Consider the following 26462-nt stretch of genomic DNA (forward strand, 5'->3'; position numbering starts at 1 on the left):
AGCCCCACAACCATGGGTATAAGGCCGGACACCTCACAATCGGGTCACATCATAGTGTTTTTTATATTAGTGGGGTAGGGGCGTTCCACTAGTGATGGTTTTCCATCACTCACTACACCCAATTATCAAACGCTACCTCATCGAGCATCATTCCATCACTAGTGATGGAATTTAGTGTGGGTGCCAATCACTAGTGATTGGGTGGTTTTTTTTTTTGTTTTTTTTTTTGTAATCTGATAATATGATGTTTACTATTTAAGTAATATTATGTATACTGTTTTAAAAGGATTAGAAATATAGAGTTTAAAATTTGAAACTGAACAAAACAACAGAGACTATAATGGCTTTACCTCAAAACCCTTAAAAAGAAACTCCAAGAAATCAGATCACTTCCGTTTCGTTTATCTGGCTGTGCATATCGCCGGATTCGGGCGAATCCAGGAGTGTGGCCAAAACACTTGTTTTAATCCTTTACGAAAGCCTCAGGGGGCGTTTGGTTCGCATGAATTCAATGGAATTTAAGGAAATTGGAATTTGAATTCCATCTCTTAAGATGTTTGGTTCACAGAATTTGATAGAATTGGAATCCCAATTCCAATCTTCATGTGTTTGGTTGACAACGGAATTGGAATTGAAATTAGGCATGAATTCCTTCGAATACCTTTAACTAAAGGAATTCATTTTGCCCATGACTTTATAGCCTAATGGCATCTTGGGGGTGGGATAAGACTTTGGACCAATAGGTCCTGGTTTCGATTCCCACAAGGGGGGTTTTTCTCATATTTATTGGGTATCCTCCTGAATTGGTGTATAGGCATTATGCCTAGTGGAGATAGATATGATCAGGTGGTTCCGCTAGTGGCACGATGATACTACAGTGGTCCGTTCGAAAAAAAAAAGAATTCAAAATCCTTCCTATACGTGAAGTAATTAAAGTAAATTCATTGGAATCTTCGACCGTTTCAACCTGTACCGTTTCGACCCATACTGGTTTCGATCTGTACCGTTTCGATGCGAATGGTTTCGACTCGTACCGTTTCGACGCGAACGGTTTCAACCCGTACCGTTTCGAATCGAACTGTTTCGACGTGAACCGTTTTGACATGAACTGGTAGTTGTGGGTGCCGGGGTGATGGATTCCAATTCATTTGTTAACCAAACACAACAAAAATGGAATTGAGATTCCAATTTCAATAATTTCCAATTCCAATTGGAATGTTTAAATTTCAAATCCAATTCCTTTAAATTCTAATTCCTATACAAATTCCAATTCCAATTCCAATTCCAATTCCAAATCATTCCGCGAACCAAACGCCCTCTTTTACCAAAGCCCTTTTGTGGATTTAGTGATTATCAGATTAACCCCAAAGCTTCCAAAGTTCAAACTCTCTCTTCACGCGTGATGCCGACGACGTGTTGTGGCCACCACGCGTGGTCACCTTTGATGGCGGCGGTGTTCCACGCGTGGTGCCACCATGGTTCACCACGGAGCCCTCCAACGCCGTTGTATTTTCACGTACGATGATTTCTTTTTTAAGACATATAGGCCTAATTATCCTCTTGTTCAAAACTCAAATTATTATAGTTTTGGCCAAATAAGTGGCCTTCCTTTTTCCTGCCTGTTCAAAACTCAAATTATTGTAGTTTTGACCAAATAAGTGGCCTTCCTTTTTCCAAATAATTAATTGTACCTTTTTTTTTAAAACCGACTGCCAAATTCTCAATCAGTGCTGTAAGAGTAGTCTTCATAATATCAACGCCATTCATCACTTCCTGTTTGTTTGCAATCAGCTTATACAACTTTCCCCATCAAAGATTTCATTGCAATGGCATCTACTTCAGCTTCGTCCGTTCAAAAGAGCTTCAAGTACGATGTCTTTTTAAGTTTCAGGGGTGAAGACACTCGTAGAAACTTTGTTGATCATCTCTATCACGCTCTTACGCAGAAAGGCATTTACACATACAGCGATGATGAAGAAATCAAGAAAGGAGAAAAGATCAGTGATGAGCTCATCAGATCTATTGAGGACTCCAAGTTTTACATTATTGTTTTCTCCAAGAACTATGCTTCTTCATCGTGGTGCTTAGACGAACTTGTCAAGATTATGGATTGCCAGAAGACGAACGAGCACACTGCTTTCCCGGTCTTCTATGATGTGGAACCTACCGAAGTCAGGTGATAAGGATTGAATTTGGATGAACTTGAGATTGATTAACAATGGTCAAGTCCTATTAACGTTCAGGAAACTCAATGGAAGAATGAGCTTCGAGAGGTCGTTAATGGCAGTTGAGAGAGAGAGAGACTAAGAAGAGTTTGTTATTATTTTCAAGATACCCTATACTATTACAACCTTCCCTTTTTATACACAGTCTACAACAACCATACAACTACTGACTAACTAAACTTCTAACTGCCTAACTAACTAACAGTCCCAAACCTCTGTTGCTAACCAACCCAACCCACTGTTGCCATCTTGTAACTAAATCCACTGCTGATTATCAATCTACTGCTGACTATCAATCTACTGCTAACCCCATCTTTCCACTGATAACCCTTCTATCCACTGACCTATCTATCCACTGATAACCCATCTATCCACTGATGCTAACCAACAACCCAATCCAATCCACTGCTGACTAACCACTGGCTATTAGTCCGTATCAATACCCCCCTGATAACCTGATCCTTGACCCCAAGGATCAAAAGTTGGAAACTTTCGCATTATCACAGCTGCCTCTTCCCAAGTAGCATCTTCTGGCTCAACCTGTTTCCACTTAACCAACCAGTGAACAACCACTCTATTAAACCTTTTAGACACCTTAGTCTCAATAACACTCTCAGGCTCTTGTATAAGCACTTGTCCCACATCTTCATTATTTCCAGCAATAGGTAAAGGACCATGATACTTTTTAAGCATTGACACATGAACTGTAGGATGAATAGAGGATTCTTTTGGCAACTGCAGAGTATAAGCTACCTCCCCAACCTTAGACAAAATTAAGTATGGTCCAAAATATTTTGCAGACAGCTTTTGGTTACCCCTTTGAACAACAGATTGCTTCCTATAAGGCTGTAGCTTCAAATACACCCAATCCCCTATATTAAAGTGCCTTTCTGAGCGGTGATCATCTGCCAGTCTTTTCATCCTCTGCTGAGCTTGAACCAAATTAGCTTTGAGGATATTAATAACCTCTTCTCGAACAATCAAACTCCTATCCACTGCTTCCACATTACTTTCACCAGGCAGATAAGGTAAGTGTAAAGGGGGTGGCTGTCCATAAATGACTTCAAAAGGAGTGCATTTTATGGCAGATTGATAAGTTGTGTTGTACCAATATTCAGCTAAGGGCAGCCACCTTACCCACTCTTTAGGCTTATCAAAGCACATACATCGCAAATAATTTTCCAAGCATCTATTCAAGACCTCAGTCTGCCCATCTGTTTGCGGATGATAAGAGCTAGACATTTGCTGTTCTACTCCTTGTAACAGCAGCAGTTCTTTCCAAAATCTACTTACAAACACTTTATCCCTATCTGACACAATGGATTTAGGAGGACCATGCAACCTGTATATATGATCCAAATACATCTGCGCCACATCTACTACTGTAAAAGGATGCTGTAAAGCTACAAAATGCGCCCCCTTACTTAACCTATCCACCACTACCCAAATAACCTCCTTATTCCCTGATTTAGGTAACCCTTCCACAAAATCCATGGCTATATCTTCCCATACAGCTTTAGGAATAGGCAAAGGCTGTAACATACCTGGATAAGCCACTGTTTCTGCTTTGCACTGTTGGCAAACAGTGCACTGCCTGATATAAGCCAAGACATCTTTTTTTAATTTGGGCCAATAAAACAACCTAGCAACCCTATTTGTAGTTGCATGAACTCCTGAATGACCCCCCTGCCCTGAATCATGCATCCATTTCAAAAGTTGCTGTCTCAATGGAGTTATTCTGCCAATGACCAATTTACCCCTCCTCCGTAATTCATTATTATACCAACTATACTGCCCATGAGATAAAGGATCTTTTTGTAAATCTTGTATGATTTGTACCAACTCCACATCTTGTGTCCATCCCTCTCTTATGGCAGCCCATAAATCAGTGTGTACTGAAGAAGCAGCCAGCTGTAAGATCTCTCCATGAGTCACTCTTGATAATGCATCTGCAACTTTATTGTCAACACCCTTCTTGTATACAATATCAAAATTAAAGCCCATCAGTTTTGATAACCACCTTTGTTGGAATGGTGTAGAAATTTTACTATCCAAAAGATATTTCAGACTATGCTGATCAGTTTTGATCACAAAGTGGTTATGTGCCAAGTATGGTTGCCATTTTTGCACTGCATGAATAATTGCCAATAGTTCTCTCTCATAAGTAGATAAAGACATATGTCTTGGAGACAATGCTTTACTAATGTAAGCGATAGGGTGCCCTTTTTGCATAAGAACCGCCCCAATTCCATACCCTGAAGCATCAGTTTCCACTATAAAAGTTTCACTGAAGTCAGGTAATGCTAACACAGGAGGTTGACTCATGCTACTTTTCAGCCTCTCAAAAGCCTGCTGAGCCACACTTGACCACTGAAATGAATCCTTTTTAAGTAACTGAGTTAGTGGTTTCGTAATACTACCATAATCCTTCACAAATCGTCTATAATAACCCGTAAGGCCCAAAAATCCCCTTAATTCTTTGACATTTCTTGGAACAGGCCATTGTTGAATAGCTGATACCTTTGCAGGATCTGTAGCTATCCCTTTTTGAGAAATAATGTATCCCAAATATTCCAACTCAGTAGCACTAAACTCACATTTACTTTTCTTTGCCACCAACTGATGTTGTCTCAACACAACTAACACATCTTTTAAGTGTAACATGTGAGTTTCCCAACAGGGACTATAAACCAATATGTCATCAAAAAATACCAACACATACTTCCTCAAATATTGCTTAAAGACATGATTCATCAAACCTTGAAAAGTAGAAGGAGCATTTGTGAGGCCAAAAGGCATTACCAAGAACTCAAAATGGCCATTATGGGTCTTGAATCCTGTCTTATGAATATCTTCTGCCCCCATCCTAATCTGATAATACCCAGATTTTAAATCGAGTTTAGAAAAGAACTTGGTTCCACACAACTCATCCATTAAATCTTCCACTAAGGGTATAGGAAACCTATCAGGAATAGTAGCCTGATTTAATTTCCTATAATCAATACACATCCGCCACGTATTATCTTTTTCCTTAACCAGTACCACCGGTGAAGCAAAAGAACTGGTACTTGTTCTGATTACCCCCTGCTCCAATAACTCATTTGTCATTTTCTCTATAACATCCTTTTGCACTACTAGATACCTATAGGGCCTCAAATTCACACCATCAGTTCCTTGTTTCAAAGGAATTCTATGATCATATTGCCCTCTAGTTGGAGGTAAAGACTTTAAATCCTGGAACACATCATTAAATTCAGTTAGCAACTGCTGAAGCTGCAGCTGTTGTTCCTTTGTTTGCTGAGTTTTTTGTAGCACTACTGAAGTACTTGTACTCAACCCTTCAATAGCACAGACTTGAACCATAGCCAACTCCCCCCTCTGCTGTTATATCTTCTTTAAACTACCTTTGCTGAATTGAGTCAATCTTTTACCATTTTGTCCCCTTAATACCACCTTCTGCCCTTTGAACTTGAATGCAACAGTTCTGTCATTATAATTCATCTTAATGCTGCCCAAAGTGGTAAACCACTGCACCCCCAACACTAAATCACAACCCCCAAGAGGCATCACATAAACATCAGCTTCAAACTGAATGCCTTGCATAATCCAACTAAACCTTTTAACCATCAAATCACAAATTTCCTCATACCCATTTGCTACCTTAACCAACATAGCCGGACCTTTAACCAACTTACACCCCATCCGTTTTGCTAATGTCAGATCTAGAAAATTGTGAGAGCTTCCAGTATCCATCAATAGTTGCAACTCAAATTTCCCCAAATGTCCTGTCACCCGTATGGATTTATACACATCACTACCTTCTACTGCATTTACAGAAATCTGTGCACATTCCATCTCCACTTCCTCTTCTTCTATATTTTCTACTTCTTCTTCCATCCATTCAACCTCAATATGGTACAGCTGAGGTTTCTTATAACCCCTACATACATGCTCCTGAGAGTACTTCTCATCACAATTAAAACACAGCCCTTTAGACCTTCTTTCATCCATCTCACCTTTAGTTAATGTCCTTCTAATCATACTTCTTCTAGCCTCATTATTTACTGTCTTAGCATATGGTACCAATGACTTGTTAACACTTGGATTAGGTAAAATAGCTGATTTAAACCCGAATTTATTCTTCTTGGCTTTAATGGTTGCCTCTTGCAACTTTGCCAAACAAAAAGCTTCTTGAATATTTTTAGGATTAAACATCCTAACTTGCAACTGTATTTCATCCTCCAACCCCGCAATAAAGCAACTCAAAGCATATTCCCGAGGCAATTGCAATCTACTAATAATAGCATCAAACTTATCATGATATTCTTGAACTATAGCTGTTTGTTTTAAATTTTTTAACTCAGTCATTGGATCATCAAACAACTTACCAAATCTAATCTTTAAAGCTTCTACTAATTCCCCCCAAGACAACACCTCACCCTCAACACTTTGACTAGTGAAAGATTGATACCATTGTAACGCTTTATCTTCAAAATGAATGGCGGCTAATCTCACCTTTGTTACATCTGTTACCCTGTCAAGTTGAAAGAATTGTTCAACTTTGAACAACCATGCATTAAGATCATCACCCTTAAATCGAGGAAATTCAATTTTGGTCAATCTTGCAGCAAAATTGAATCCCTCTCCTTCGACTTGCAATTCCTGTCTCTGGTGATTCCTTGAATTGGTTTGATTGTTGACTATCTGAGTCAACTATAAAGATAACCCAGTCACCATGTTTCTCATTTCTTCCAATGCCTTTGTATTTTCTTCTATCTGGTTATTCATTTGCTGACTAGTTTCAGCGTCATCAGCATCGTTGTGACCATGTCTTTTCGTCATTTTGACGTGAAATTGATCTGAACAAAGATCAATTGAGAATTGAATTGAACGGACAACAATTGAAGGAATTCGATCGAACTAATGATCGAATTCAGAAACTGAAATTGAACGTTTGCAGATTTTCCCCAATCAGTTGAATTAGGATTCCGAATTAATGCGAATCAAGAGTGTCCAAGGATAGACAGCTCTGATACCAATGATAAGGATTGAATTTGGATGAACTTAAGATTGATTAACAATGGTCAAGTCCTATTAACGTTCAGGAAACTCAATGGAAGAATGAGCTTCGAGAGGTCGTTAATGGCAGTTAAGAGAGAGAGAGAGACTAAGAAGAGTTTGTTATTATTTTCAAGATACCCTATACTATTACAACCTTCCCTTTTTATACACAGTCTACAACAACCATACAACTACTGACTAACTAACCTTATAACTGCCTAACTAACTAACAGTCCCAAACCTCTGTTGCTAACCAACCCAACCCACTGTTGCCATCTTGTAACTCAATCCACTGCTGATTATCAATCTACTGCTGACTATCAATCTACTGCTAACCCCATCTTTCCACTGATAACCCTTCTATCCACTGACCTATCTATCCACTGATAACCCATCTATCCACTATCCACTGATGCTAACCAACAACCCAATCCAATCCACTGCTGACTAACCACTGGCTATTAGTCCGTATCATCAGGAAACAAAGTGGCCCCGTTGAAAAAGCATTTGAGAAACATAAAGAGGAAAAATCTGCCGAGAAATGGAAAAAGGCTCTTAGAGAAGCTGCAGATCTGGCTGGGTGGGAGTTGAAGAACATCTTTGATGGGTACGTAATTCCCTCTACAGATCTCTGTTTATTTTTAATCTATGAAACATGAGTGTATCAATTATATATGATTGTATTTTTTAGATTTGAGATTAACTGTTCATGCGGGATTTTGAGATATCTATTTGAATCTTCTTTGACACACAGGCATGAGGCGAAATTGATCACAAAAATGATGGAAGAGATCTCACTAGAGCTGCGTTTCACTAACTTGAGCGTTGATGGGAAATTAGTAGGCATGGAGACACGTGTAAAAGATGTGGTTTCATCTTTAGACATTAATATTGAAGATCATGTTCGCATGATAGGGATATGGGGGATGGGAGGGGCTGGGAAGACAACTTTGGCAAGAGCTGTTTTTGATCAAATATCCTTTCAGTTCGAAGGTTCAAGCTTTGTTGGGAATGTAAGGGAAATGTCAGGAAACCCCTGTGGATTGAAGTCGTTGCAAAAACAAGTACTTTCAGATGTGTTAAATGACCCAAACATCATAGTAAATGGTGCATCTGACATGAAAAGGATGATGCGTGGAAGAAAGGTTCTTGTTGCTCTAGATGATGTGGATCATATAGACCAACTTGAGGCATTAGCTGGTGAGCCTAATTGGTTTAAGCCGGGGAGCCGAGTTATCATTACAACAAGAGAAGAACAAATGTTGGTGGCACATGGAGTGCCAAAGAACTTGATTCTTCACATCAATATGTTATCGTGTGAGGAAGCAAATTGCCTCTTCAATAGGTATGCATTTGGGAGACTGATACCAAACCAAGGTTATGAAGAGCTAGCATGCCAAGTTATACGTTACGCAGCTGGTCTTCCGTTGACGATCAAAGTTCTGGGTTCATTTTTACGTGGTAAAGATGAGCTTGAATGGAGAGATGCTTTAGACCGACTAAAAACAATTCCATTAAAGGAAACTCTGAAGATATTGGAAGTAAGCTATGACGGACTAGAAGAGGATTACAAGGAAATATTTCTAGATGTTGCATGTGTTAGTGCACTTGTGTCTGTACTTTGTCTTTATTCGGTCACGATGTAAACGATGTCCTTGTTAGTCATGTAAGTTTGACCAAGTCAACCATCCTCCGGTTTGACTTGGACAAACAGTTTGTATATGGTTGTAATTTGTCTGTCTCGAAGGATGAGACATCAAAGGATGATTTAGATCCTTCGATATGCTCGAAAGTTAACCATTCGATAGATGCTGATGGACCTCGAAGGATATGCCATCCTTCGAGGTATATGTGTATCCTTCGAGAGCTGGATGCTCGATAGATCATCTATCGAGCAGTCAACATGATCCTTCGGACAGACTTGCTGTGTTTGGGTATAAATACCCATGCAGTGTGTTCACTAGACAGATAGACACTTCGACAGACAAGAAACACTCGAGAGATAGTGAGAGCATTCTGTCCAGAACACACACACACACTTAGAGAGTTTGCAAAACTGATTTGTAAACATTGAGCTTGTAACCGGAACCTTTCATTCGTATTAATACAAGTGGTGTTAATCAGTGAACTTTGCGTGTTGTGTTTGTGCTTGTTTCAACTCGGTTTGCACACTAGCTTGGATTCCGCACTTGCTAGTTGGTTAGTATAACAAGGTTAAGGTTTGACCTCATCCTCCGAGGGACCTACAAGTGGTATCAGAGCCAAGGCTCTTTTCCTTGTTAAAACCGGGTTTGTTCAAGGTCTTGGTGTGTTTGGACACTTGGTTTAGTACCCGTTTTTGGTGGTTTTCTTGCACTTATAAACATAAAAACGTGTTCTAAACCAACCGGGTGTGTTAAAAAGCGGGTTGGGTAACTTAAAACTTGTTTTTAAGAAACTTGGTGTTTTCCGGCCAAGATTCCGGCTTATCTCCGGTGACCGGGTTCTGGATAAGGTTTTTCCATTTTGGGAATATCTTATTAGTCAAATTCTGTTTGGTGAAAAGGTAAGGTCTGACCATACCCTTTTGCCGAAAGTCGACTACCAACCCATCACCTTTTTCACCAACCTGTCATCTCAGTGTCAGTTGTGTCAGTAGTGTTCGAAGGATATCCTTCGACATCGAAAGATCATCTTTCGATCAAAGACAGTTCGATAGATAAGCATCTTTCGAACAGTCTTTCGAAGTCAAAGACTTATCCTTCGATCCAGGGAATCTATTCGAAGGATATATATTCGAAAGATAAGGATCTTTCACTTGTGAATCTTTCGAAATCTTTGTTCGAAAGATAAGGATCCTTCAATTGTGATTGTGAATCTTTCGAAATCAATTGTTCGAAATTCAACAGTGATCTTTCAACACTGTTGATCCTTCGAACAAGTGTTGATCCTTCGAACAAGGTGTTGATCTTTCAATTCTTGTCTGTTTAAATATAACAAGTTTGTGTTGTCTTGTCCTTAGAGGTTGGATCCTTCGGCTGGCTGTTATCTTTCAAAGATATTCATATAGAATTCATTTTTCTGTTCAAAGATGAATCCGAGTTGGTGGGGAACTCCGGCTCCTGATAGTGGAAAATATACAAGTACAGGTTCCACTCCCTCATGGTGGGGTACACCGGCTCCAGATAGTGGAAAGTACACGTGTACAAGTCTATCTCCTTCATGGGCCGAGTCTCCAGTGTCGACATCTTCACAAGCAAATGCCATATCGTCAAGTCAATGGGCATTAGTATCGAATCAAACTCCAAGTATTCAAAGTATCTTATTGAGCGAAAGTGAAACCGGAAGTTTGAATCGACCTCCGAAGTTGATGCACTTAAACGAATATCCGGGCTGGGTTGATAGATTCCGTACATACGTTCTTGGTCAAAACACCGAACTGTGGATACGTTTCACCACAGATTTCGATCAAGCTATAGAAGTTGCTGCTTCAGATACTGCTACGTTTGCCGATCTTCCTGAAGATCAAAAGAAAATGTATGATCTGGAAAAGAAAGCATACGCCATTCTCACTCAGGCGTTGAGCAAGGATATTTACCACCAGTTTGTCAGTTTCAAGACAACGAAGAAGCTGTGGGACGGGTTAAAAACCAGAGGAGTAGGGAATGAAGCAACACGTCAATTGCGTCATGATCTTCTCAAGAAAGAATTTGACTGTTTCACGTGCATGGATAAGGAGTCTTTGGGAGATATGACAAGCCGGTTTTATCACTTGCTTACAGAGTTGAACAATTTCGGAGTAGCGACAACTACAGCTGAAGTGGTGAAGAAGTTTGCTGATGCTTTGCCTCCCCAATGGAGTAGTTTCTTGGAAATCCTGAAGTATAACGGAGTGTTGAGAACTACAAATATCAACGACTTCGTGCAGCTTTTGGAAAACAAGGATCAGGAGGAAACATTAAAGGCAAAAAGAGTTCCATTGCCACAGAATCCAGAAATGTATTATGGAACTTCCAGTTCTTCGTCTGCAAGAACTGGTCCACATGCTCCACTTCAAACGGCGTTTGTCACAAGCACGGATATGTATGGCAATCCAGTGCAAGTTCCTGTTAAGCCACCTCCCACCACAGACATGTATGGAAATCCAATACAACCACCTCCTCCTCCTCCTGCTCAACAACAACATGCGTGTTATGGAGGAACATCATCTGCTGGTCAGCAATCCAAGCCAAGTACAGTACAGCTCGACACTTCAAGCTTCTCTAAAGTCAGTGTAGAAGTAGCTAAGGAACACATGGAGCTGCTTAACACTGTAGTGAGAGCGTACTGTGGGTTAATAGAAGGTCAGATTGGCAACATTAATCTGACACAAGAAGACTATCGGCAGATTGATAAAGAAGAGATGGACTTGATGGATATCAAGTGGGCCTTTGCTAGTGCTGTGAGAAGGGCAAAGGATTGGATGGAAAGTACTGGCAGAACCAGCTTGGAAAGCAAGAAAGACACCAAGTATGGGTTCGATAAACAGGCAGTAAAATGCTTCAACTGTGGTGAACGGGGTCACTTTAAAAGGGAATGTACAAAGCCAACACAGCACGGGAACCAGAACCCCTTCAGAAACCAAGGCAACCAGCAGAACCAGAACAGAAACAATGAGCGTACATTAGTGCCTGTCAACAACCAAGCCAACCGGGCACTTGTGGTTCAAGTGGATGAAGGTTGTGACTGGTCAATCCAGTTGAGTGGTGATGCTCCCGATGGAACAACATGTTTTGCTCAAGTTGTGAAGGATTTAGTTCACACCAGTGGTGGAGAATCTTCCGCCAGTGGTGGTGAATCTTCTGAAGATGAAGACTCTTCTGGGTACAGCAGGAGTGTTGATGAAGAATCATCCAGTTCAGGTGATGATCATGTGGGTGAGACAGCAAATGTTTCGGGTGATGCTGACATTGATGAGCTTTTGGAGGAAGCTGCAGCACTAAGTGATAGAAGATCTATTCTGGTGGATCAAGCTGCTTATACTTCGTCTTCTCTCCATTCAGCCTTTATGGCTAATGTCGACGGTTCGTCAAGTCAGGTATGTGTCGATGAACCCACTGTTATAAATTGTGATGAATGTGATAGGCTGCGTGCTAGATGTGCTGATGTAGAGAAAAGTATGTCTGAGTTGCAAGGCAAACATGATGCTTTACAAGCTAGTTTGTTTGACTTGCAAGACAAACATACTACAGTGAATGAGAATTTGTGTGACTTGCAAAGTAAGCATGAAGCTTTGCAAGAGAAATATGATGTGACATTTATCCACAACCAGAAGTTGACTGTGGATCTTTCCAAATGCACTGAAGCCAACATGTTTTACGAAAACTATGAAAAGGAATTTAAGTCGGTAATCGAAAAATTAAAGAAAGATAAAACCGAACTAACTAAAATGGTTTCCAGAAAACAAACTGACATTAATTTGTATATATCTCGCCTTGAGACAATGCAAAAAGAGATGGCTTGTGTAAAAACGGAAAGTGAGGCAATCCAACTCAAGTTAGACAGTTATTTGAGTTCTAGCTATGTGTTGGATCACATCATTGATGTCCAAAAGGAGAAAAGGGACGTCACGTGCATAGGCTATAAGAATTGTCCACCACCAGTGATACATAATTATGATGCCATGCCGAATGAGGAGGACAGAGTGTTCTTTGAACCATCCGTGCCTCTAGATGTGAAAGAGTTTGCAGCAGGGCTCGGATATACAAAGGAAGTATCATCAGATTCGGATGTATCAGCAGATACATGTGTGTCTTCTGCTGAACTGAATCAGGATCCTCCAGTCATTACTGAGGATGCTGATTCTTCTGATGATGAATCTGATGATGCTGTTCCAGCAAAGTCTGATGCGGTGGTCAAAAATGAGGACATACCTCTCGAGAATCACATTCTATGTGATCCTCCTGCAAAAACCGCTAAGACTGTTGCGATCGAGTCCTCTTCTGAAAAAGAGTCGGAGAGTGTGAACTTGCTGTACACTCTGGTTGGTGATGATAAGATTTATTCAGACAAAGATTTTCCTATTAAAAATGTTAATCAATCTTTAATAAGTAAAGTCTTTGAAAATTCGACAAGTAAGTTTTTAGGAAAGACTGGACCACGTGTTACAGTTACACAGAAATTACCAACAGTGCAGAAACAGCAAAATCACACCAAGCCAAAAGCAAAATCACCGGCTCAAACTCAAAAGAAGCCGAATCGGAAGAAAAACAAGAATGTAAACTTTGTGAAATCGACGGGAACGGACAAAATTGAAACGTTTGAAAATAAATCTAACTTAGATTTTGTCAAGAAAGCTACTGTTCTGAAAAGAAATGAACAAACCAGTTCAAAGCCTAGTACCTCGGGTTCACAAAGTTCAACATCATCGGCTAAACGATCACATGATACTTCGGGGTTTGTTGAACGAAGATCATGTTTTAAGTGTGGAACAATTGGACATATAATTCGAAATTGTCCATATCTTCATAAACAAAAAGAAAAGGTTGATGTTCCCCGTGATCAAACTGACCGCAGGCAAACTGTTTCTGTAAAGCAAGATCCCCGCCTTATAAAAGAAAGGGAAATGAAACAAAAACGCCAACAGGTCAAGAAAATTGAAAAGGCAATTAAAACCGATGTGGTTAACAAAACATCTGTTTCTGTAAAACCAGACAATTCAAAAACTTCAGATAATCATGAAGTTAAAATTTTAAAGAACAACACTGGTAAAACAAAACAGACCTGGAAACCAAAAACGGTTAATGAATCAGGGGGACCATCACAATTTACCAATCATCAAAGACAAGAAGTTATTGTTATTGATGAAAATGGAAGACCCAAGACCACAATGGCTTGGGTCCCCATCTCCAACTAATCATTTGAGTTCATGTGCAGGGTGTTCCAGGAGGAACTATCAGTAGTCACTGGATTGTTGATAGTGGGGCATCCAGGCACATGACAGGCGACATGAAGCTTCTCTACGACGTCAAATCTATTAGAGGAGGTTATGTTGCTTTTGCTGGAGATAAGGGTGGTTATATTACGGGTGAAGGAATGATATCCAACGGGATTGTCAGCTTTGACAAGATCAACTTTGTGCAACAACTTGATCACAATCTTCTTAGTGTTTCTCAAATTTGTGACAAGCAATTCTCAGTACACTTTGATGCTAATGGATGTTATGTGCTGAAACCCGGCTTCAAAATTCCAAAAGAATGGATTCTCTTGTCAGCTCCAAGGATAAATGATTTGTACGTCCTTGATATGAGCCAGGCTATTACTACGTCTGCACAAGCAACTTGTTTCATTTCCAAAGCCACAGAAAAAGACTCTATCTCTTGGCACAGACGAATGGGTCACATTCACTTACGCAAAATGAATCATTTGGTTTCAAATGAATTGGTGAATGGTGTTCCCCTCAAAAATTTCCATCTTCAAGACGTCTGTGTTTCGTGCCAGAAGGGAAAACAAACGAAGAAGAAGCACCCTACAAAGAAGATCAACACCGTGGCAGTTCCTCTTGAACGTTTGCACATGGATTTGTTCGGTCCTGTCAAGCACAAGAGTATTCGGGGCGATCAATACTGCCTTGTGATAACTGATGATTATTCAAGATTTTCTTGGGTGGCGTTCATGGCACACAAGAGTGAAACCTTTGGCATTATCAAAAACTTGATCATTCTGATTGAGAATTTGTATAAGTTGAAGGTTAGGCGGATACGTAGCGACAATGGTACTGAATTTAAAAATCATGCCATGGCGGAGTTTTGCACTTCAAAAGGTATTCTTCATGAGTTTAGTGCAGCTTATACTCCTCAACAGAATGGCGTCGCTGAACGTAAGAACCGCACATTGATCGAGACTGCTAGGACTATGTTGGTAGAGTCGCAGTTGCCCATTCCATTCTGGACTGAAGCTGTGGCCTCTGCATGTTATACATTGAACCGAGTCCTTACAGTCAAAAGGCACAATAAGACCTGCTTTGAGCTTCTTCAGAAACGGAAACCAGATTTGTCTTATCTTGAACCGTTTGGAGCTCCATGCACAATTATCGATCCTAATGGAAAGTTTGGGGCAAAAGCAATTGATGGATACTTTCTTGGGTATGCCACCCCTAACTTACGAGTCTGGAATCTAGAGACTAAAAGGGTCGAGGAATGGTCTGAGGTCAGAGTACAAAGGCACACTTTGCCAGTCAAATGTCCTGGTCAGCCTTGGATGTTTGAGTATGATGACTTTTTCAATTCGATCAATGTTGAAGCCGTTGAAGAAAGTGCTGCGGCAAGGATGTTTTTCGAGAGTGACAACGCAACAGTTTCACCGGTGGTTCGTCCAATTCTTGTCAATCAAGAACCTTCTTCGGTGAACAATAATACTCTCGACAATGAGGATTTTCACGATGCTGCCGAATTGAACGAATCTTGAGAGGATGATGAATTTCTAGACGAAGATCAAGAAGCTCCAACAACAGCAGTTCATGGTACTTCAGAGGGTACTCCTCCAGTGGATACCCATAGAACAGCTGAAGCTACTGCATCATCCTCTTCGTCAATTTCGGGCATTGATTTAGTTGTTGATCTCAATCTCAACAACCTGGGTATAAATATTCCAGTTCCAGATAATCCAGAAACAAGGATTCATAATACCCATCCTCAACAAAACATCATTGGAAATGTGCAAAGTGGCATTCAAACAAGAAACATGTTGCGGAACAACAACAATGCAGGCCTGTATGCAGCTATTCGAGAATCCGGGCAACAAAACGATTGGTCTTTCGCGTGTTATGTTTCACAGGAAGAGCCAAGAACTTGGAAAGAAGCCATGAAAGATAACTCTTGGGTGGAAGCAATGCAGGAAGAACTGCAACAATTCCAGAAGCTTGGTGTCTGGAAACTTGTAGAGAAACCTGCTGGATACAAGAATATTGGTACCCGTTGGGTTTTCAAATGCAAAAAGGATGACCGCGGAGTTGTTATCCGGAACAAAGCACGTTTAGTCGTTCAAGGTTTTCGTCAGATTGAAGGGATCGACTATAACGAAGTCTATGCACCTGTTGCACGTCTGGAAGCTATTCGGATCTTTCTGGCTTATGCCTCATTCAAAGGATTCAAGGTTTACCAGATGGACGTCAAAAGTGCATTTTTACATGGTGTGGTTGAAGAAGAGGTGTACGTCGAACAGCCTCCAGGTTTTGAAGATCCTATCCATCCCGATCGGGTTTGGTTGCTCAACAAAGCTCTCTATGGTCTACATCAAGCACCACGAGCTTGGTATGCAACCTTATCTAACTATCTGCTGGAGAAGGGTTTTCGAAGAGTTCTTATCGACTGCACTCTTTTCATCAAAGAACAAGATGGAGATCTTCTTCTGGTACAGGTATATGTTGATGATATTATTTTTGGTTCTACTAATGATGTCTTGTGTAGGAATTTCGAGCGCATCATGCAGGATAAATTCGAGATGAGTGCTATCGGGGAAATGACCTTCTTCTTGGGCCTACAAGTACAACAAACTGATTCTGGGATATTCATCCATCAGACTAAATATGTTGGTGACATCTTGAGCCGGTTCCAGATGTCTGATGCAACGCCCATTGGTACCCCACTGCCACAAAATCACGGAATTACTCCAGACTTGAAGGGTGAAGCTGTTAGTCCTTCATACTACCGCGCAATGATCGAAATCAAATATCACTTCATACGTGATTGCTTTGAGAAAAGGCTAATCGATGTTGTTAAGGTCCACACCGATGACCAACGTGCCGACCTTTTTACCAAAGCCTTTGACAAATCAAGATTTGACTTTTTATTATTGGTAAACGGCATTAAGGTCAAGCAAGAGTAAAACCAACATCGAAAAATCATTTTTGTAAATACCTTTGTGTTTTAAATTTGTCTTCGTTTATTGATTTTAGGGGGAGTAAATCCAAAAATCTGAAAATCCAAAAACATCGAAAAATTTCAAAAACACAAAAACAATAGAAAAACAAAAATGAGTTTCCTGGCGAGCAAAAGAGAAAATGATAGTACATCAGTGGTCTATCCAAACCTCTTTAAACCTTAAATGAAAAACGATAAGCAGCTCTATATAAGATGTATCGGTAGGCTCACAATCATTTTAAAGTGTGCAGGGTGATATAAATCTTAATCGACTGAAGACCAGGTGGGAACCATTCATTGGCATATGGTCTTAGTACCGAAATTTCGTTTGATAGATTGCCGAGGTTCTGAGATATTTGGTCTTTATGCTGCTTATCATCTGGGTATCATGGTTGTATCTTTTACCGAAAAATAACGGGGACGCAAGTCTAGATCTTCCATGATACTATACATACGTGTACATATTACATACTGCATACGACCTCAATAAGTGATAAACAATCACATGTCCATATCTAAATAAGTGATAAAAATATCACATTTATCCGGGAGTCAAGTTCGTCTCTCTGCTGTACGGAAGTACTGACCTCTTCACGGACTTGCTCCTGTGCCCTCATGCATATGAAAATCAAGTTCCTCATCAATAAGTGATTCTATCACATAGGGCTTGTTTTCAAATCAAAATAAGTGAGAATCTCACATCATATACGGTCAAACAGATGATAATCGGTATACTCACCGGTAAGATGAATTCTCGTGCATACCTTGATACGGGAATGTGTCGTGATGTGGATGAACACCGGTCGGTAAGTATAAATCATACCTTAACGTATCCCCTCGCCATGATTACATCTGATAAGTTGAGCTTAAGTGGAAAACAATACCGATAATTGTTATAGGATGCTTATCTTAATGTTAACTATGTGAACAACAGGAGCGTTCTGGCATGACCGTACACTGATATGATTCTCTTACCCTCGAAACTCGCAAAAAGAATGTCTGTATATATTTATTTACTGCTTTCAGTCATTACATTTCGAAATATTAAAAATACCAAAAAGATTTTAGGTGAGTTTTAATATAAACTTCATAAAAGTCAAAAAGATTTTATTTCTTCTTTATTTTCGATCGTACGATGTTGGAGCTCAAGTCTTCGTTACCTGAAACCTGAACGAAAACCGAATTGACTAAATCTTCATAAACGGTCGAAATTTGCAAGTTTTGAAAGTTATAAACTAAAATTGACAAATTTATTAAACTTTCAAACTGTCGGACGGTGTTTGATTGTGACATGGTCATTAGTGTGTCATTTGTTTATGCTAACTATATTCCAAGCAGTTGTTCTCATTACGCGTTTAGATTTCTTGCATGTGCAGATTCTAAAGGCAAGGAGAACATAGTCGATGACAAGCTTCGGAATGAAGACACGACGTGAAGGCACTCAAAAGATGAAGATGATCGAGTTGCCGCTGACCATCATCAACACCACAAGGATCTCAAGCTGTAAAGATCAAGTCATTCATGAGCATAACTCAAGGGGGAGCTTATGTTAAGGGGGAGTTTGTCAACACACTTCCTACATGATACGGGTAGTTTGTTGATACACTTTCTGCTTTCAAGACGTGAAGACTTTGAAGATCCTCCGACATTGAAGACTTAAAAGGACATCAGAGTCATGAAGACACGAAGATCAAAGATGATCAAGATCGAGACAAAGCTACAGCCAAGGGGGAGTTTGTTAGTGCACTTGTGTCTGTACTTTGTCTGTATTCGGTCACGATGTAAACGATGTCCTTGTTAGTCATGTAAGTTTGACCAAGTCAACCATCCTCCGGTTTGACTTGGACAAACAGTTTGTATATGGTTGTAATTTGTCTGTCTCGAAGGATGAGACATCGAAGGATGATTTAGATCCTTCGATATGCTCGAAAGTTAACCATTCAATAGATGCTGATGGACCTCGAAGGATATGCCATCCTTTGAGGTATATGTGTATCCTTCGAGAGCTGGATGCTCGATAGATCATCTATCGAGCAGTCAACATGATCCTTCGGACAGACTTGCTGTGTTTGGGTATAAATACCCATGCAGTGTGTTCACTAGACAGATAGACACTTCGACAGACAAGAAACACTCGAGAGATAGTGAGAGCATTCTGTCCAGAACACACACACACACTTAGAGAGTTTGCAAAACTGATTTGTAAACATTGAGCTTGTAACCGGAACCTTTCATTCGTATTAATACAAGTGGTGTTAATCGGTGAACTTTGCGTGTTGTGTTTGTGCTTGTTTCAACTCGGTTTGCACACTAGCTTGGATTCCGCACTTGCTAGTGTGTTAGTATAACAAGGTTAAGGTTTGACCTCATCCTCCGAGGGACCTACAGCATGTATACTAAAAGGTTAGTGGAAAGAAAGAGCAATCAGAGCGCTTGAAAGCTGCGGATTTCATGCCAGAAGTGGTTTAAAAGTTCTTGAGCAAAAATCTCTTATAACTATATCTTATGGGTGCTTGGATATGCATGACCACATAGAAGAAATGGGTAAGAATATTGTTCGTCGTTTGCACCCCAATGAGCCTCACAGACATAGCCGATTGTGGATTAAAGAGGAGATTGAAGATATATTGGTTAATAATAAGGTAAGTTTCACGTTTATTTGTATGGTAAAGAAAACTAACACATACTTATTTCTTATGACACGAGGTTCATGTATGTGCTTTCTTATTACAGGGTACTAAAGCAATAAAATGTATAAAACTGGTCTTTGTCAATCTATCTGTTGCCAAGAAAGGTCTTCAAAAAATGAGGGGACTTAGATTTCTTGAAATGGGTTATCTATGTCATTATGACCGTAGCTGCGAGGATATTGGTGAAGATAACCTATGCCTACCAAATGGGTTAAGATATTTGTCTTTGTACAATTACCCTTTTAAGTGTTTTCCCAAAAAATTTCAACCAAATAATCTTGTTGGCCTTGAAATGCTGCACAACAATATGCATCTACATAGGGAAGTGGGAGAAAAGGTAGAATTATGATTAATTACTTTTGTTTACATCATTCTTTATAATGCGATATATCTATTGGTGTTGTCATTACATAGAATTCATTCTTAGGTTTTGCTCTTGATACGTTCTAAAGAATCTTAGATTCATTGACCTCTGGAATTGTGGGTTGGAATCCTTGAATATTGGGTTGAATATGAATCTCGAGTGGTTAAATCTATATAGATGAGATGATTTGGTAGAACTTCACATGCCCGTTGAAAGTCTAAAGCTCAAAAGCCTGGAACTCGGTAACACTAAGTTGCAAACACTTAACCTTAGGGTGTGTCGGAATCTTGAGACGTTAAATATTGATCAATGTGAGGATTTGGTAGAACTTGACATGCCGGTTGAAAGTCTGATGCTCAAAAGCCTCCACCTCGGTAATACTAAGTTGAAAACACTTAACCTTAAGGGGTATCGGAATCTCGAGAGGTTAGAGATTGAACAATGTGAGGATTTGGTAGAACTTGACATGCCCGTTGAGTGTCTGATGCTCGAAAGGTTCCACCTCAGTAATACTAAGTTGAAAACACTTAACCTTAAGGGGTATCGGAATCTCGAGAGGTTAGAGATTGAACAATGTGAGGATTTGGTAGAACTTGACATGCCCGTTGAAAGTCTGATGCTCAAAACCCTCCACCTCCGTACTCCTAAGTTGAAAACACTTAACCTTAAGGGGGCTCGGAATCTCGAGAAGTTGGATGTTGAACAATGTGAGGATTTGGTAGAACTTGACATCCCCGTTGAAAGTAGTCTGATGCTCAAACGCCTCCACCTCGGTAATGCTAAGTTTAAAACACTTAACCTTAAGGGGTGTCGGAATCTTGAGACGTTAGATCTTGAAAAATGTGAGGATTTGGTAGAACTTCACATGCCCGTTGAAAGTCTGATGCTCAAAACCCTCCACCTCTGTACTCCTAAGTTGAAAACACTTAACCTTAAGGGGGCTCGGAATCTCGAGAAGTTAGATGTTGAACAATGTGAAAATTTGGTAGAACTTAACCTGCCCATTGAAAGTCTAGAGCTCAAACGCCTCTCCCTCCAATGTTGTAAGTTGAAAACCATTGACCTTGGGCTGACTCCAATTCTTGATAGATTAGATATTAAAGATTGTAATAATTTAATAGAAATTCATGCTCCCATTGGATGTCTCAAACAGATTGTCCACATAACATTAAGTGGCTGTGTTAGGTTTAAACCATTTTCGGTTAACCCATGGTTTCCAGATTTTGGTTCTTCAGCAGAATTGCATTTAATTGCAAGGTCTTTAGATATATGCCCGTTGCACCCTGACAATAATTTGCCTAAGTTCCAGTTTGAATGTATTTATAAGGAACGCCTACCCACGTCGTCGACAGGAAATCTTGAGAAGCTTCTTTCTTTTGGTCTATGTGCGTGCACAGACCTTGTGACTTTCTCAGAAAGTATTTGTGGTTTACAATGTTTAGGAAAGCTTACACTTGTGGGAAGTATTTCAGACGTGCCGAATAACCTTGACCAGTTAGAATGTCTAGAGGAGTTAACTTTTTCGTCAACCATCATTAAACATCTTCCAGATGGCATTTGTATGTTGAAACACCTTAAAGTTCTCCAACTTAAATCTTGTTGGCTTCTTGAGCAGTTACCTGAGGATCTTGGCAGGCTAGAGTGTTTAGAGGAGTTGTACTTAACGGAGTGTATATTCCTACGACATATTCCAGGCAGCATATGTGAGATGAAACGTCTAAAATGTTTCCATCTCCCATATTGTGTTCTAGTTGAGAAATTGCCTGAGGAAATAGGACAATTAAAATGTTTAAAAGAGTTAAACATAGAGGGCACTGGCATAAATCATCTTCCGCCAAGCATTTTTCAATTGAAAGGTCTGCTTATTGACGGGTCTAGGTGGCGGCTTGAGTCGTATGGTTTTACATCCGTGTTTGACAGATCAACATACACCTCCTACTGCTACATATAACTGTTGATAACATAGGTGCTTTCTCATTCTTTTATTAATCGTCTTACTTTGATTTTGAGTTTGAATTTAATACCTAGATAATTAATTGTTTATATTTGAATCGGGTTGAAATTCAAAAGGAAATGAAAAAAATAAAATAAAAAACTGACGTTCAAAGCAAAGGCTAACCTTGGAAATATAAACAAGATTTTCATTCTGTCCTCCTAATTTATTTGGAGTCTGTTTTATACCAAGAACAATCAAATATTCAAATGCTTCTTCTGTTGCATGTAAGAATAATAATTACATTGTTACAAAAAAGTCAGGTACTACTACAAAAGGTGAAATTAGTCAATAAGCGTGGGCTTACCTGATTTGCATAATTAATAGCTGTTTCATCTATTTTTTGATGCATTTTTGCAGTACACAGTGAATCAAAGGATCACACCTCAATGGTTTAGCTTAGGCTTGATCACCAAATCATCTTTAAAACTTACCTTCAAATGATTAAGTCCATACAAAGTTCATCAGGTTCATTTTTTTTGTTAAATTAAATATATATCTAATAGATCATTCAATATATATAATTACAATTGAGATCTCCTATTTTAGGGGAGAGATAGATATACATTCCATATTACATATATCGTATTATCTATTAATATCATTTCAAGATTGTGAAAGTTGTTGAATTGGTAATTAAGCTTGTGTTGTTTTCAGGACATAGTAATAAAAAAGATAAGTTTGAGAACTGTTATGGAAAAGGAGGCAAGATAGGAGGGGGTTAGAAGTGATAAAGAGGGAAAGCTGGAGGGTTCTTGTTCATAATCAGCTCATTTAATAGTTTGTTCATCATATCGCTACGGTTCTAAATTTTAATAGTTGGTATTCAATCTCTTCCTGAAGGTATGTTTCTTTTTTCCTTTCTGTGTAGAATTTAGTTAGTTGGTTAGTTTATTCAATAAGGTCAAGTTTTATTCTGATTGTCGTCGGAAAACTTAGTTGTGCTGAGAATTGTGGTGTGGATGGTTTGATGTGGACTACTTTTTATTAGTGATATTTTAAAGGGTATGCCTATTGGCACACCAAACCCTAGCAAAACTAGGGTTTATATACGCAGCGTATAGGTCAATACGCAGCGTATAGGGTTAACCCTCTACGCTGCGTATATAAACCATGGATCTCAGTGCCTAATAACCAATCATTGTACAGAAAACAAGGTTTATATACGCTATGTATAGGTCTCTACGAAGCGTATATAAACCATCTGAAAATTTGGGGTCATTATGGTAGGTTTGAAGAATCAGATTTTTACAAAGTTTATATACGCTGCGTAGAGACCTATACGCAGCGTATATAAAGGTCTGAAAAAGTCCTTTTTACCCTTGTGTTGAGGCTTATACGAAGCCAAATACAAGGGTAGTTGTGTCATTTTTGTCTCATACGCTGCGTAGGGATCTATACGCAGCGTATATAAAGCTCCATTTTTGAGTTTTTTGTGTATTCCTTTGTTTATTTATAAAAAAAAATTAATTGTGTGTATTTTGGGGGTATTTCCGTGTTTATTTATAAGAAAACAATATTATTGGTAAATAATACAAATATTATGAATTATAAAAATTAAAAATAATACAAATATTATGAATTACAAGACCTACAGGGAACCTATACGAGACTTATACTATACACTATACGATACGGTACGATACTATACGATACGATATAACACCCGTATAGGCCGATAGGTGTGGTTTAGGTCCCGTATTGACCTCGTATAAGCCTATAAGTGTGATATCGTATCGTATAGCGTAGTATAAGTCACGTATTGACCTCGTATAAGCCTATAAGTGTGATATCGTATCGTATAGCGTAGTATAAGTCACGTATTGACCTCGTATAAGCCTATAAGTGTGATATCGTATCGTATGGTCACGTCAGAGCCGGCCCTTAAGGAGGGCGGGGAGGACAACCGAACAGGGCCCTTGATTTCGTAGGGCCCGTAATTTTTAAAAAAAAATCTGATATTATATATGTAAAAAAAATTTTTAATAGGGTATAACCAAAAAAATATTAACATAGGCCCACTTAAAAAAATCATATTGTTTAAACTATTTAGCCCATTAGGTTAGTGAGGCCAATACCTAAATATTTTCTAAAAACTAATTAAAAAAATAAAGTGGGAGTGGGTGATCGGAGTGTCGCGCTCCGGTCAAAGATAATATTTATAAGCCCAAATTACCCTTAACAATGTGTTAGTGGTAGTAAGGGGTCGATCCACGAAGAGTATGTGGTTTGTGTATGGATTTGACTGAATTATAAAGACTTGTCACAATTATGAAGCTTGCTAAAGTGTTTTTGTATTTTTGTTTAATAAAAAGATGTGAGTTTGAACTACTGGAATTGGATTAATTAATTAACAACTACTAATTAACGATTGCAAGAAAATTGGATACTAGAACAATAATGATAAAAAGGAATCACACCCGGTTTCGGTAATTGCTAACCTAGGATTTCTACAAGTTATAGTTTCAACTCAAATGCATTTGATTAACGGATTTAGTGTACCGTGACTTAGGTGCTACTAACTATCAACGCCCCGAAGAACGGACAAAAAGACACTTTGTAATCAACACAAGTAAATCCTAACAATGACAATGTACAATTACATATCACCGTTTCGCAAAGTCATAACTTTTAACATCGCTCGACAATTCACGAATTCGTAACAAATGTAATACTATTGTCAAGAGTTTCAAAAACCAAATACAACTAAGATGAAACAAGAACAAATTGAAACCCTAAAATTAACAACTACCTACACCGGGGTGAAACCGAGATGATTAGCCGCTCATGGTTGATGCAACTTGATCACCGGATGTTTGGAATGCGGATGGAGTCATCTTGAAGCTTGATTGGATGATTGGTGAATGATGAAGGTTGGTGATGGATGGTGATGGTGGAAGGATTAGGGTTTGTGGAATGATTGATTGTGTAGATGGTGATGATGATTCCTGATTCGGATTGGGGATGTAGTGATAGATGGAATTGGAGATTGAATGGTTGGTGAATTAGGCTCCAAGATGAAGTTTCAAACTCTATTTTTAGTGTAACTCCCGTATTCAATGAAAGAACACCAATAAAAATCGAGCTTGGGCTTCAAAAGTGACTAAATTCGCGTTTTTTAAAACCAAAGCCCGTCGCCGACGGGTCCCCAAAAACTGAAATGCGCCGACGGGTTAAATGACTGGTTACGAGCATTTCTGACTTACGGCCTTTTCCCGAACCCGTCGGGGACGGCCTATGCCCGTCGCCGACGGCTTGTCCCACCATGTTTTTCCAATTTTCGCTTCTTGAGTTCCCGGTTGACCCGTAACGCATCTCGGTGCTCCGGTTTTCGACCCGGTGACCCGTAAAGCTCCCGAAAAGCTCCTTAAACTCCATCAAACCTGCACAACACATTCTTGATTAAAAGTAGGCTATTCGAAACTAAAACTTACGTAAAAACGTCAAGTTACACAATAACGAGCACCGGTTTACAACCACGTATCACATCCCCACACTTGTCTTTTGCTTGCCCTCAAGCAAATCTGTATTTCACTTTCACGTGGGTCGAACAACGGATACACATCCCATTCCCGAGACAGAGGTTGAGGTCTATTGTCATACAAAAGTTCAAACTCTTTACAAATTTCACATATTTATATTTACCGGTTAAGTGAATAATCACATATACTAATGGTTATCCAAGATTAACCCGCCCGTAAAACTAACAACTCATGCATATCCCTCACAATGTGCTCTCCACTCGGCTTAAAATTGGCTAACGTGTATAATGTATTAGCACTTCAACAATTAATCGCTCAAAACCAATTAGAACACGTACCCGCATAGGCTTGCAACTCAATCATTCTCCACTATCGAACACAAATACTAAGCACAAGTCAAAAGGTCTTTGAAGGGTTGTAACGGGGCTAGGCTAAGGGTAGGAAATAGGATATTTTTAAAGTGGCTAAAGTGATGAAAATTCGATTTTTATTACAAAAGACTATTCTAGACAAAAGTAAACTATAAACATCACTACAAGGCAACACTTAAGCCTTTTATTCAATAATTACTAACACTTCTTTTTGTGTTTTTCTCAAAGCTTTTTCAATCTTTTTCGCAACATTTTCTCTCTCTCTCTCTTTTTTTTTTTTTTTTTTTTTTTTTTTTTTTTTTTTACGAATCATAACAACTATACAAACTGAAGCTCCTATAATCGAGTTTTCATCACACGGGTTTAAAAAGAAAAGGTTTAAGGTTATGGGCTATAGG

At 39.2% G+C, this 26462-nt stretch overlaps 2 protein-coding genes across 2 annotated transcripts; both read left to right on the top strand.

Annotated features, from left to right (window-relative positions):
• Positions 1-1786: 1786 nt before the first annotated feature.
• Positions 1787-20304, top strand: LOC110896332 (TMV resistance protein N-like). The gene is made up of 6 exons (XM_035988185.1): positions 1787-2176; positions 7765-7893; positions 7978-8902; positions 19573-19806; positions 19898-20191; positions 20269-20304. Exons 1-6 carry the CDS (start codon positions 1827-1829, stop codon positions 20302-20304), a joined length of 1968 nt encoding a protein of 655 aa, XP_035844078.1. The 5' UTR covers positions 1787-1826.
• On the top strand, positions 20191-22599 carry LOC110896333 (disease resistance protein RPV1-like). Its single transcript, XM_022143744.2, has 2 exons — positions 20191-22184; positions 22572-22599. The coding sequence occupies exon 1, from the start codon at positions 20421-20423 to the stop codon at positions 22167-22169; it is 1749 nt and encodes a 582-aa protein (XP_021999436.1). The 5' UTR covers positions 20191-20420; the 3' UTR covers positions 22170-22184; positions 22572-22599.
• The last annotated feature ends 3863 nt before the right edge of the window (positions 22600-26462 follow it).

This window comes from Helianthus annuus, chromosome 3 (assembly GCF_002127325.2).
Source record: "Helianthus annuus cultivar XRQ/B chromosome 3, HanXRQr2.0-SUNRISE, whole genome shotgun sequence".
Taxonomy (NCBI): domain Eukaryota; kingdom Viridiplantae; phylum Streptophyta; class Magnoliopsida; order Asterales; family Asteraceae; genus Helianthus; species Helianthus annuus.